General features: G+C 32.4%; 1 protein-coding gene across 3 annotated transcripts in view; it reads right to left on the bottom strand.

The window, feature by feature from the left end:
• The window catches only part of LOC110097101 (embryonic stem cell-specific 5-hydroxymethylcytosine-binding protein), a 91,409-nt gene extending 79,854 nt beyond the window's left edge, over nucleotides 1–11,555 (bottom strand). For all 3 annotated transcript variants that reach the window (XM_020823339.2, XM_020823340.2, XM_020823341.2), the window contains exons 1-4: nucleotides 11,395–11,555; nucleotides 11,108–11,279; nucleotides 10,727–10,812; nucleotides 8,200–8,312 (exon numbers count right to left, since the gene is read on the bottom strand). In XM_020823339.2, coding sequence (XP_020678998.1) covers nucleotides 8,200–8,312; nucleotides 10,727–10,812; nucleotides 11,108–11,279; nucleotides 11,395–11,498 — 475 coding nt within the window. In that variant the 5' untranslated portion in view covers nucleotides 11,499–11,555. The remainder of the gene's footprint in view (nucleotides 1–8,199; nucleotides 8,313–10,726; nucleotides 10,813–11,107; nucleotides 11,280–11,394) is intronic.
• Nucleotides 11,556–12,231: the final 676 nt, after the last annotated feature.

Below are 12,231 nucleotides of genomic sequence, written 5' to 3'. Positions count from 1 at the left end.
TATCATAGCTTCCAATTCAGGCTCATCAAGTGAAAGATTAGCAATTTCTAATATTTTCATATCCTCAAGAGATTCAAATCAATCTCCATCAACATCTCACATATTGTTGTCTCCTTCCCTATAAGTTGGAGTTTTCCTTGAGAGAAGTCGAAGATTTGTATGCACATAAACTAAATCTTCAGCCTGTTGTGGAGTAATTTTATTTCTCTTCATTGATTGAATGAACGAGTATGTGCTCCAATTTCATTCACAAAAAGAGGAGGATGAAACTTGGCCAAGCAATTTTATGACGATTATTTGAAGTAGAAGTGCTGAAGCTCCATGTATAATCCATCACATTTTTGGAGCAATTCTCCACCTATCACGCATTGACTCTTGGTCACTAAAGTCATCTAAATAACAAAAAAATTTAGCAAGCTCAATATTGACATTTTTCTCTCCTCATTTGGAAAATAATTCTTCAAATATGTCTTCCTCATATTTGAAATTTCTAAATCTTTATGTAGATAAACTCTTTGAGGATTCTCTTGAAGTCATTCTTTAGTTGAATATCTTCAAATAACATTAAAAGCAAATAATGAAAAAAATGTTGAAATTATTAAACAACAAATTGTGAATTAATAATAAAAAGATGTTGAAATTTATCTGGAATTTAGTGAGTGAGCCAAGCAATATAAAGGTGTATTACTTTTGCTCCACCTATCTTCTAGAATAGCATAAACAACATCTCAAAAGCTTGAGTCTTCATGAAGTGCCTTCCAATCATATCTATATATAATTTCTTTTACTTTGGCTAGCATTGATGTAAGACTCAAACAGGTATGTAGAATTAATTTAAATGTATTATAAACATTTAAATTAAGTAATTATATTGTCAAAATTATTTTAAAAGCATAATAATAAATTCTTATAATGTTAATTAAGTAAATAAGGTTCATTACTGTAAGGCCATAAATTATGTAACAGAAGACAGAATAAGAAAATAAGTTAAATCTTTTCTTAATTATGAAAAGATGCATCTTATGGCAGAATTACATCAGAAGGTTGAGATCTTCGTTATGGTTGAGTGTGGGTCCCTCTCTTTCATTATCCATTATATTGGATGTATTATTCTCTGTTTTGGGAGATCACACAAACCAAATTTCCGTAAGTAAGAAGGTCTGAAGGACAATGGCATTGTTCGGGTATGAGAAATAAATACAAGAGGAATTCGGCGGTTGGAATTCAAAACAGCGTTTAGAGGAGAAGGTGCGGCACAATGTTCTCAACACTGTAAGGAATAGCTGAGAACAAGGGCTGAAGAAATGCAGGAATTCCTGTAGCTAATTTCGGCAAAGTGCATACAACAATTCGCAGAAATCCTCTAGATTAAGAGATACAGTGCTGAAGATTACTGTAGCATTCCGAAATCTTTATTTTATATAGAAGTGCAGTTGAAGAAATTTTTATGATTTACATAAATATTGAGAACAGTGAATTTTATAAAGGAAGAATCAGAGGAAAGAAGAAGAAAAAGAACAAAAGAATATTGGAAGGAAGGAGGTAAGAAATTATAGAGTTTATTATTCACTTTAATTTTTTAAAAAAGTCATTAAGTTCTATGAATGATAATCCTAATTTTACCTTTAGGAGAATTCATTGATTATATGTATAAGAAAGGTCTTGAAGTTACTTATAATCGTAGAAGAAGACGTAGTAGGGAATTTGAGCCAACGTCTCAGCAAAAAGGGACCTCTATATAATTCAATGGCGATAATGTCAGGTTTACCTAAGCTCCATTGAATATGTTTATGAATGAGTAAAATTGATATTCAGTATGAATATAAGAGGAATTACTGGATAATGTCAAATGAGAATTTATGAAGTTTGCTCAAGTAGTCTAACTTTTATTTATGTTTTCAATGTTTTGAATTTTATAATCATATAATTTAAATGTTATTTCAAGTTGCACACTTATAGAGTTTCATAACTCACGAGTAGTTTATTAATGTCTATTATTACAAGAAAGGGAAAGGGAAAGGGAAAGGGAAAGGTGGAATAAGACTAATCTGCAAATATTTACATTTTATGTTAATATTTATTCTATGTTTGAAGTCTAATTTTGCGGTTAGTAAGCAGTTTATATATTATACTACTTTGAGTTGTTTGGACTTACTTAGTGGCTCTGTAAATGTGTTTATTGAGCTTTTAATTTGGAAGATGCTTCCGTTGAGGTATAAATGGACTGATGGTTGGATGTTTTATATGAACTTCTAAAAAAGAAAAGTTGTATTAAATGTTTTTGAAAGGATAAATGTTTATGTGATGCATGTTACACTTAGTGGCACTATTTAGAGGTACTGTGGGGTATTACAATTGAAGCTCACATCTCATAAATGAGATGTAAACAAGACTTATCCGTATCAACTACTCTCAACATCTCATAAATTGAATCTGTGAAATTTAAGATGTATTCAATCTCGTCCCACCATAAATCATTTAAAAGCTTCTTCTTTACATACCTAACCTTTTCAACATCATCTTCCCTATAACATGACCATTTGTCACTGATCACGATAGATTAAAGAGCATTTTTTATTTTTTTTAAATCTTCTCAATATCACTATAACTGAGGCAAACCAAATTTTAACAACTGCAAGCATCTTCAAATTAGAGAAATCATTAAACATAGATAGTCTTATGGAGTGATTCATAATAAAATTCCTAATTACAAATGCATCTCCAGCAATTATTGTGATACAGTGACATTCATTAAAGGTGATTTCATTTGTCTTGGTATTCTTAGCTGCACAAATATTCTTCAAGGCAAGATTAAGCGTATGCACAACACATGGTGTCCAAAAAATATGAGGATAGGCTTGCTCTACAAGTAGACATGCATCTCTACAAACAGGTGCATTATTAATAATGATCTGAATGATGTTTCAAGGCCCCACCATCATGATAACTTTGATTAAATTAAAAATGAAGAACTTATCTTATGATGTCCTTCACAGTGTACAACTTTAATAAACATAGGATAGCTATCTGTTACAACCATGAAGTTGATAAGTAGTTTTCTTTATGGATCTATCCACCCATCACAACCAAAGTAACTCATTTTTTCCTTCTGAACTCCACTAGTAGGCTCGAGCAACTTCTCAATATTATCCCTCTTCACAATAACTTCATTCTAATAACATTATATTATGGTGGCACGTATCCTGTAATATTATTATTACATGCGTAGGTAAAGGCATTCTTGTAATGTGGATTTCTTGCTAGGTTAAAAGGAAGTCCATCTGAGTAAAACATTCTAGCTATTTCCCCATCTAGTTGTTCTCTGATTTGTAAATTAAATGCTTTCTCCAAAGCACTATCTACAATATGTTTTCTTCTTTTTGGTTCATATCCCTCCATCAGGAAAGGCCATTTATTTACAGTATTGTCATCACTTCTAATTGAAGAAGATGATGAAGGATATGAAGCATGGGTGCTTGGAAGTGGAATATATTTTGAAAGCTCTTTTTTACTCCTTTGTTCAGCTTCATTGATTTTTCTTTGTAATTCAGTCATTTATGATGAGCTTATCTTCAGGCATACTTTAATTCCATGACCACTAATCTTCGGGTATCGAGCCTACGATGGAGAAAACAAAGAAAAAGAACCTTCACTGCTTGTGTGGCCTTCACTATTCGCGTCGTCAAGCCGCTCCGTCGACGAAGGATGATCCTGTCGGTTTTAATGCTCGCATCATCAAGTCTCTTCGTCGACAAAGGATGATCATGTCTGCTTCTATGCTCGCGTCATCTAGCCGCTCCTTCGACTATAACGAAGAAGACAAATGTATGTGCTGAAACAAAAAACCTAAATCGCTGAAATGTTTAAGCCGCAAAAATGAATAGGGATATTGAGCGGATAGCCGAAATGAATAGAGCAAATTGTGGCACCATTTTTTTCATTTTTTTAATAAGACATGCGTATCTGATACGTGTGTCAGTCAAATTTAAATAATATTTTGATTGGACAAGGCAAAGCCGTATCCGACACGTATCTGTGCAGTATCGGAGGTATATTCGTATCCGACGCGTATCCGATACAGCATGCCTTGTAGATAGGAGTATCTGTGCTACATAGCGTACAATACATATAACCTTTTATATATATATTCATTCATTTAGCATTTGAAATACATTTCTTTTCTTTGGTTCATTTGATTCCATTAATTTCTTTATACATATCAATTTCCCTTAGTATATATATATATATATACTATATCATTTTCATTTATAGCATTTACTTCAATAAGCATTCCTTTTCGCATTTATTCTGTACAGTACATCATTTAAATGTACCAAAGATATAACCATTTCTATTTCCTTTTTCTTTTCCATAACATTTTCTAATGCAGGACTAAAATGTTTTAGTTGTATGCTATAAGAATTTGCACAACTTCTTGAATAAAATAATTAAGATTAAATCTATTAGCAATCAAAAAGACAAAAGAAAACAAGAGAGGGGTGCCTACGTTTAGGCTAAGCCACTTGACAAACGCTTGAATTATCAAATAACTTAGAATCTCAAATTCTCAATAGTAAGCAAACTTAGTATCTTTCAACAAAATCCCTTCGCTAATAATAAGATTAGAAGTATAGAAAGTTAACAATTCCTACGATTACTAGGCTTGGCAGAGATAGGCGAACAAGACCATGAATCAAATCAAATCCCAAAAGAGAGTTAAACCACAAAAATACAAGAGTAAATAGATTGGAAAACATTTGTCATGGTTTAGATGTAATCCTCCACTAAATAGTACCAAGTTCCTCCTCTATGGCTTTGACGAGAGTATCCAGATTACGATCCATGTATTTCTCAACAGTGTTGTCGATATTCGGATTGACGTAAAAGAAAGTGGAGTGAAGGATGTGCACGAAACTTTGCTCGTCTTAGGCGAGGCCATAGTCAAGATTGGGATCATCCATGCATCGATGTCGTTGTGTCGAAGTGTTGAAGGAGGTGTCCCTTTGTTGTCCTTGTCATTTTCCCTTTGAAAGAAAGGGATTTCTCTCAAGAATCCAAATAGGAGAAGGCAAGAGAAGGTGGCCGGCCAAGGGGGAGAGGTTTGGGGAAATTAGTTTCAGATTTTGGGAGATTAAAGTTGAGGGAAATTAATTTAAACCCTTCCTAATTATTCCCTTTTGATTGAGACTAATTAAAGGAAAGAGAAAGAGGGAAGTGGGCGGCTGGCATGAGGGAGGGAAAGGGATTAATCTGATTCCAATTGGAGAGGTTTCCCATTTGGAAAGAAATTAATTAGTGGAGCTAGGGAAAATTTGGCCAAAGGAGGTGGAGGGGAGTTTGAATTGTTTCCAAGGTGGGGAGGTGGGCTTTTAGGAAACAATTCCTAATTCCCTCCTATAGGGGCCGGCGGCATTAATGGGCTATGAGATGATTGAGGGAGAGATTTTGGGTTTCTTAATTTGGGTTTAAGAATTAGGAAAGAATTAATTAAATCCAAATCAAATTTGAAATTCAAATAAGATTTAATTTATGAACATTCCTAAAATAGATTTCTTAAATTAGAAAAGAAAATTTCAAATTCAAATTGCTTTGCAATTTGAAATTAAGTCTTCCAAAGGTAAGAATAATTATTTATGGAAAGTATTCAAGAGGTGATTTGAATTTTGGAGGGAGGATGAGGGTGATGGGGTCGGCGGCTTGGTGGGCTTGAGGGGGATTTCGGTGGGGTGATGGTGGGGGTGAGGTTTGCCGATGGTTTGGGTGGTGGGAGGGATTTAGGCAGCGGTAGTGATGGGAAGTTAAGTGGCCGGCGGAAAAGGATTTGGGGAAAACCTTGGTCAGCGGCTAGGAGATAATAGGAGGGGGATAAAGAGATAAAGAAGAGGAACCACGAACCCGACCATCTCCAAGGTTGATGGGTGATCCGATTTACCTCTCCTAGAGATTTCTCTCTCAAACACTCTGAAAATCACACAAGCAAATCAAGCAAGGAATAAAATTTTATGATTCATTCATTAACCTTAGAAGAGAAACATAAGGGCTATAAATAGTATCGTACAAAAGGACTCAAAAATAAAAAGACAACAATGACCCTAAGGCTTACATAAGACCTCCCTTAAGTAAGGGGTAAAAATGGGAAAACAAATACAACATAAATAACAATAGACAAATAACATAATAATCGACAAATACAAGAAATGACTCAAATATACATCGACTCAATCGTGGCTGTAGATCGACGTCCACGCCTCTAATATACTTTCCATGTTCTGATGTCAGCATCATTTTCCTTTTTACGTGCACGGATAAATTTCTTCCCCAGCCAGTAGCATACGGGGGTAAACTCCTATAAGTTTTGCATGCATATCCTTTTCCATTTATCAATTGTTCATTTATACATTAATTTATCATATAAGTCATTTTATTCTTTCATCATTATTTGCGTATTTTCTTATGATTGTAAGTATCATATATCTATCTCCTTTACATATACATTTATATCCTTCATTTGAATCTTTTCACATAATAATATCAAAAGATAAATAAACATCACTTTTAAAATTTAAACAAAATATTTAACAATAACATTAACATAATAGTAATCATCTGTCATTACCATAAATATTCCTTTCAAAAGAATATGAAAATACAATAATAAAATTTATACACAATTATAATTACCCACTTTGATTCTCCTCTTTCAATATTCGTCTGGTATTGAAACGCTTTTAACTGTTCACAATAACATAAAAATTTAATTAACATTAAATCCCAATTTAAATGTCTCAATAAATGTTTGATTTCTTCCACATGAAATTACCTTACAAATTTTTCCTTTCTTTCTTGGTTGAGTATTTATTGAAACAAACTCCAACAATTTGGTCTTTCCTTTTAAATTTCTAAATTCATATAAGATAAACTTTAAGAAAAAATGTGATTTAATAACAAAATTTAATAACAATCATGATAGAAAATTCACTTATAATGGAGATTTTCCCAAAATCTCAAAATCCTTCCTCTTTCACTTCCAAAATTCCTTCTCCTTATTTTCAATCTCTTCTTTTACCTTCAATTTAATGTTTCTAATAATTAGAGAAATAATTAGGAAACAATTTATAAAAAATTTGAAAAACAAATATTTTTCCTCTTTCCCTCGTCGTTACTCTCGTTCGTTGAAACTTCTTCCAAATTTATCACTCCTTTAACTATAGAAATGAAGATGAGTCGTTAATTCTTATCCCCAAACTCATTAGATTGCTAACAATGACGAATTGAATTCTGTGGAAACCTCCTATGCAAGGGTTCGGTTCCGTCAATGTACGCCCCTCTGGTACGCCCGTTCGCCCCTCTGTTTTGCGATATCACTGTTCGCGGATATGAATAGAGGGAGCCGACCGATTCAATTGAACCAGCCGAATGAATTGGTGCTTACAGACACATTAGCACGGGTTTATGTATGGGAAATTATTTGATTACATGGAGTGTAGAAAGTAATAGTCTATGATAGAGATGGTAGATTTACCTCAATGCTTTGGAGGGGCATTCAATAAGGTATGGGTACAAGGTTACACTTTACTGCACATTCCTCTAATTGAGTTTTCCTCCAACAAGCTAATCCTCTAAGAAATTATGCATGTATATGTATGGGAAAAATCATCAATCTTACAAATAAGATCTAAAAAATTATCCACCCAAGTTGTTTACCTAAGAGATGCTTTGGAGTAGTTGAACAAATCACCACCAGATCTTGGTGGCGAGCAAGAAGGATTTTAGATAAAAAATGGGTGTTATAAAAACATAAAAATAATTAAAATTGGTTTTTGATGCTTAAAAAAATAAAATAAAACCTTTTTAAAAATAAAATAAAATAAATGAACAAACAAACATATCTTTTATTTTTTAATGTCTTTTAGAACTAAAAAAGATTCCAAATAGCCCTATGGTAAATTGTTTCTTGGTGTTCAAATAGACAAAATAAGTTGGCATTCTTAAACATGTAATATAAAATAACCCTAGGAGGTAAAAGTTAAAACAGAACAAGAATGCTTTCGATGTTCCCCAATTAGTGATGTTTTAAACAATTATTAAAAAAGTAGAGATCATGATGCGCATTCAATATCACTGCAGACACTAACATGAGAATGAATAGAGTTACTATTTTTAAATGATGCAAATAATATAGAATAAAAGATAACTAACCTTCTGATTCTTTCCACAAATCATAAAGCGCAGCAAAAACGAGAGGCCTTCCATCCTTAAAATGTATATAGTATGGTTGCTTTTTGGATCCATCTTTCTTCCACTCGTAGTATCTACAAAAATTTTGTTAAAAAACTTGGATGCCAAAATTCTTTCAATTTATAAATTTTAAGAAACCATAGATTATTCATTTTTATCAATTAATCTATCAAATCATCTTGAAAAATTACAACCTTATTTGGGAGATTATTTAAATCATAATGAAACTTCCATAAAGTTTTCAAACCTTGATAAATCATGACATGAATATTATGATTTTCAAAGTGGTAATTTCACTGTTCAAAAATGATAATAACTAAGATTTTAATGTAAAAATTTTAGGAAAATTATGAGAAGATGCTAAGATGGTGTTATACTACTATAACTTATTAAGAATTTTTGAAGAACATTTAAGTTTTGTTTGGGACAATTTTCTTTCTACTTTCTACAACAACTTTTAATATGTTTGGTTAGTCAAAAGCTACTTATATAGTTCCAAAAATTTCCAATAAATTTAAGGATACTCCTTATAATAAAATACATACCCTTGAATTTTTCCTAGAATTAATTTGATTAATTGCATGGCATTAGTATTTTTTCAGTAAGAAAATTACTATTTGAAAATTTACCCGTTAGCCCCTGATGGGCCTACTGCCACAACATGCATTCCTTAGGTGTATTACACTATCTTAGACATGGCCTAACTTATTAAGAATTATTTAAGGCATTCTACTATTTTTAATCTTTGAAATACAAAATATCTCAATTATCAAATTAAGGAAAATAGCTTAAATACTCTTGATAATATTTGAGTCATTTGAGCATGGCATATTATAGCATCGTATACATTTATATGAGTCATCAAGATTGAGGATGCTATAAATGAGATTATTCAAGTTGAAATCTTGATTTTTTTATTTCAAGAAATTTGGATGTTTAATGAAAAATAATAAATAATTCTAGAGAAACATATAAAAATTTGGGATGTTTCAATTCATATGTATGATCATATGACTAACATTTCCTGAGCATAAAAAATGTGTATTACATTATTTGCATTTTTCATTAATACAAATCTTTTATAAATTACAAAAAATAGGTATCAAAACCTAATTTGAATTTGGATAAAATATATATTCAAGTTAAAATTTCATTTGATCAAATTAATATTTGCTCACAACAACAATTATATTAGAACACTGCCCATACATGTATGTATATTCTTATCTTGACCATGTGCATTATGCACTCTTCACTAGCATTAGACATGTATAGGGCCTGTTGCCATTAAACATGTACCCTAATCTCTTATTATGATTAATTTGATTTTAAACTAAAAATAATTCTAGCTTGAGATTAATTGATATAGACTAATCTCCACACATCATATTATAAAAACACTAATAACCTTAACATTATAGCTAATCAATAGGAGGCTACACCTTTTAAAATGATTCAAACAGCATTCTAGGATTTAGTCATAGCTTTTTCTAGATCTCAATGATACTAATACCACAACACATATGTTGAACCACTTCTAGAGACTATTCTGGTCCACTTTATTTACATCAATAGCATGCATTTTATAAACTTAATTGATATCCAAAATGGACTTGACTTTATGGTTATACCCTCTTAATAAGGCTTTTTTTTTTACTTAGCTCTATTAAATTGGCTGAGTTTCTTTATTATGATAACTCTCTTTTAATTGTACTGACAACTCCCCTTAGCCACACTCCACCAGCTAAGATTCTTCATAAGAATAGTCATACCACATTTTGTGAAATATATTTCTAATATTGTCATATTCATATAACTGCATTGCTTATCTTCTTAATTTTGTTCTTTTAACTGAGAAACATCTTAAATTAGTCATGCACTTTAAATAGATTCATCATTAGTGTAGTCTAGCCATTTTGATTATGCCATCTTTATATGAATATATGATTATGTCCTTCCGGTCAAATCTCTACCTTGACTAGGTCATATTCTTTTAGCCAAATATATCCCATTATACTTAGTCTTTTGACTAAAACATCCCTAAATTAGTTATGCACTTTCGCTAGAACTATCCTCAAACTTGGCCATAACATATTTGACTAAGTTAATTCAAATATAATCAGGCTCCTGATAGAGACTCTCCACCTTTCCACTACATACCTTCTATAATGGTAGTTCTTTCATGAATATATTAGTCTCTTGATGGGTTCATTTATGAAGATGCAAGGATGGCATTTTCAACGTTAACGTGGGGTATGAATATAAGAATTGGATCAATACTGGTTTTATGTTTGCTCTGTGATAATTTCTCTCTTCTTCACCCATAAGCTTTGCTCAATGTCTTTCACTCCCCCCATTTGGTTATCCGTGGCTCTATTGACCTCTTTTGGTACTCGACGGCTTGTCAACGGGGTAACATTTCATGACTATGTTATTATGCTTGATTGCTTATATAGAAAAGCTAAGCAGGAAAAATACAAAATCTTACCCTTCTACTGCCACAAGGCACCGATTTTGTGGAATGAGGCGCCTAAAAGATGCCTTTTCTTTAACAGACTCCGATCTAGCATTGAACTGCATTCATGTTTAAAAAAACATAGGTAACGATTTCCATTTCAAAAAAAAACCATGTCAAAACACTTCCAAGATTTTTATTTAAAAAACAACTTTCAGAAAAAACGCAGTTTGCATGTACTGGCATTGGCTTAAAATGATTAACAAAATGGAAGATAAACTTATTTATGCATAAAAATGAAAACACATATATAGGTAATAAGTGAAAATCCCTCAACCAAAGATTCAACTAAAAATAAATAAATCTTAAAAAACTGCTGGTGAATGGACTGAAGGCGGGAAAGAAGTTATTAACCATTCTGTAGTGGTCAGGCTTCTCTGTTTTCTTTGTGAAGCTTGGGATAAGCCCCCACTTCATACAGTGGACAGCGCCACAGAGGTCTCCAACTTGTGACCCCTCGACGTCCCTGCGCGCCGCGAACACCGGCAAGTAAGAGCCCGGAGACACGTTGTAAGAGGGATGAAAACTGCATGGAAGAAAAAGGGTGAAACCATGGCATTCGATTTCGAAGCATACTCGGATTTGAATACGGATTTGAGAGGGAGAAAGTAACGAGAAGATCATGGATTGATGGGAGTTACCGGTCCATTTCAACGGTGCGGACGGAATCGGCATCGTCGTCCTGGAGGCCGCAGGCCCTGGCCACCTGCGCCGCGTTCAGAGTGCAGCGAGCCCTTCCGCACATTATCTACGCGACTGATAGTTGAGTTCTGTGCACTCCTACCCTAAAATATGGACCAAATTGAAGTGGCGCGAAATGTTTTGATAAAATTTTATAATAAGATTTTGGGAAATTTACATACCTGCGAGTTTATACCATCCTATTTACCTATTTAACTCCAAAAATTTTAATATTACATACATACCACCCTATATTATTTTAATATCAAATATACTATTCATATTTCTTTCCTACCACTCATATATTTCATTTCTACCACTCATATTTGATATTAAAATAAACTATGGGTGATATGTATATAATATTAAAGTTTTAGATGTTAAACATGTAAATAGAATAGTATATGATGGTACTTATGTAAATCTCTCTAAGATTTTACATTCTTATACAACAAAAAATCTTATTGACATAGCCCTAGCTCTTTTGCCCCATTTTCTTTCACTCTGTCTAAATCAACGCGCTTAATTGAAATGGTTTTAGGATCAGTGCGCCCTACTTCAATAATTATTCATGTCCGCTATGTTTCATTTTAGAGAAGTTGGTTGTTTGTACAATGATAACTTAAGTTTTATTTGGAATGATTTTTTATTATTTTTAAAGTGGTTTTTTAGCATAAGAATTTCTTAAACTAAAAATTTTTATAATGAGAAATAGCTTCGTAAATAAATAAATAAATAAAGTATATCATGCTTAGTTTGGGACAATTTTATTATTTTTTAAAATAACTTTTAGTACA

This window comes from Dendrobium catenatum, unplaced genomic scaffold (genome assembly GCF_001605985.2).
Source record: "Dendrobium catenatum unplaced genomic scaffold, ASM160598v2 fragScaff_scaffold_853, whole genome shotgun sequence".
Lineage (NCBI taxonomy): Eukaryota > Viridiplantae > Streptophyta > Magnoliopsida > Asparagales > Orchidaceae > Dendrobium > Dendrobium catenatum.
This window is presented reverse-complemented; position numbering and strand designations above follow the sequence as displayed.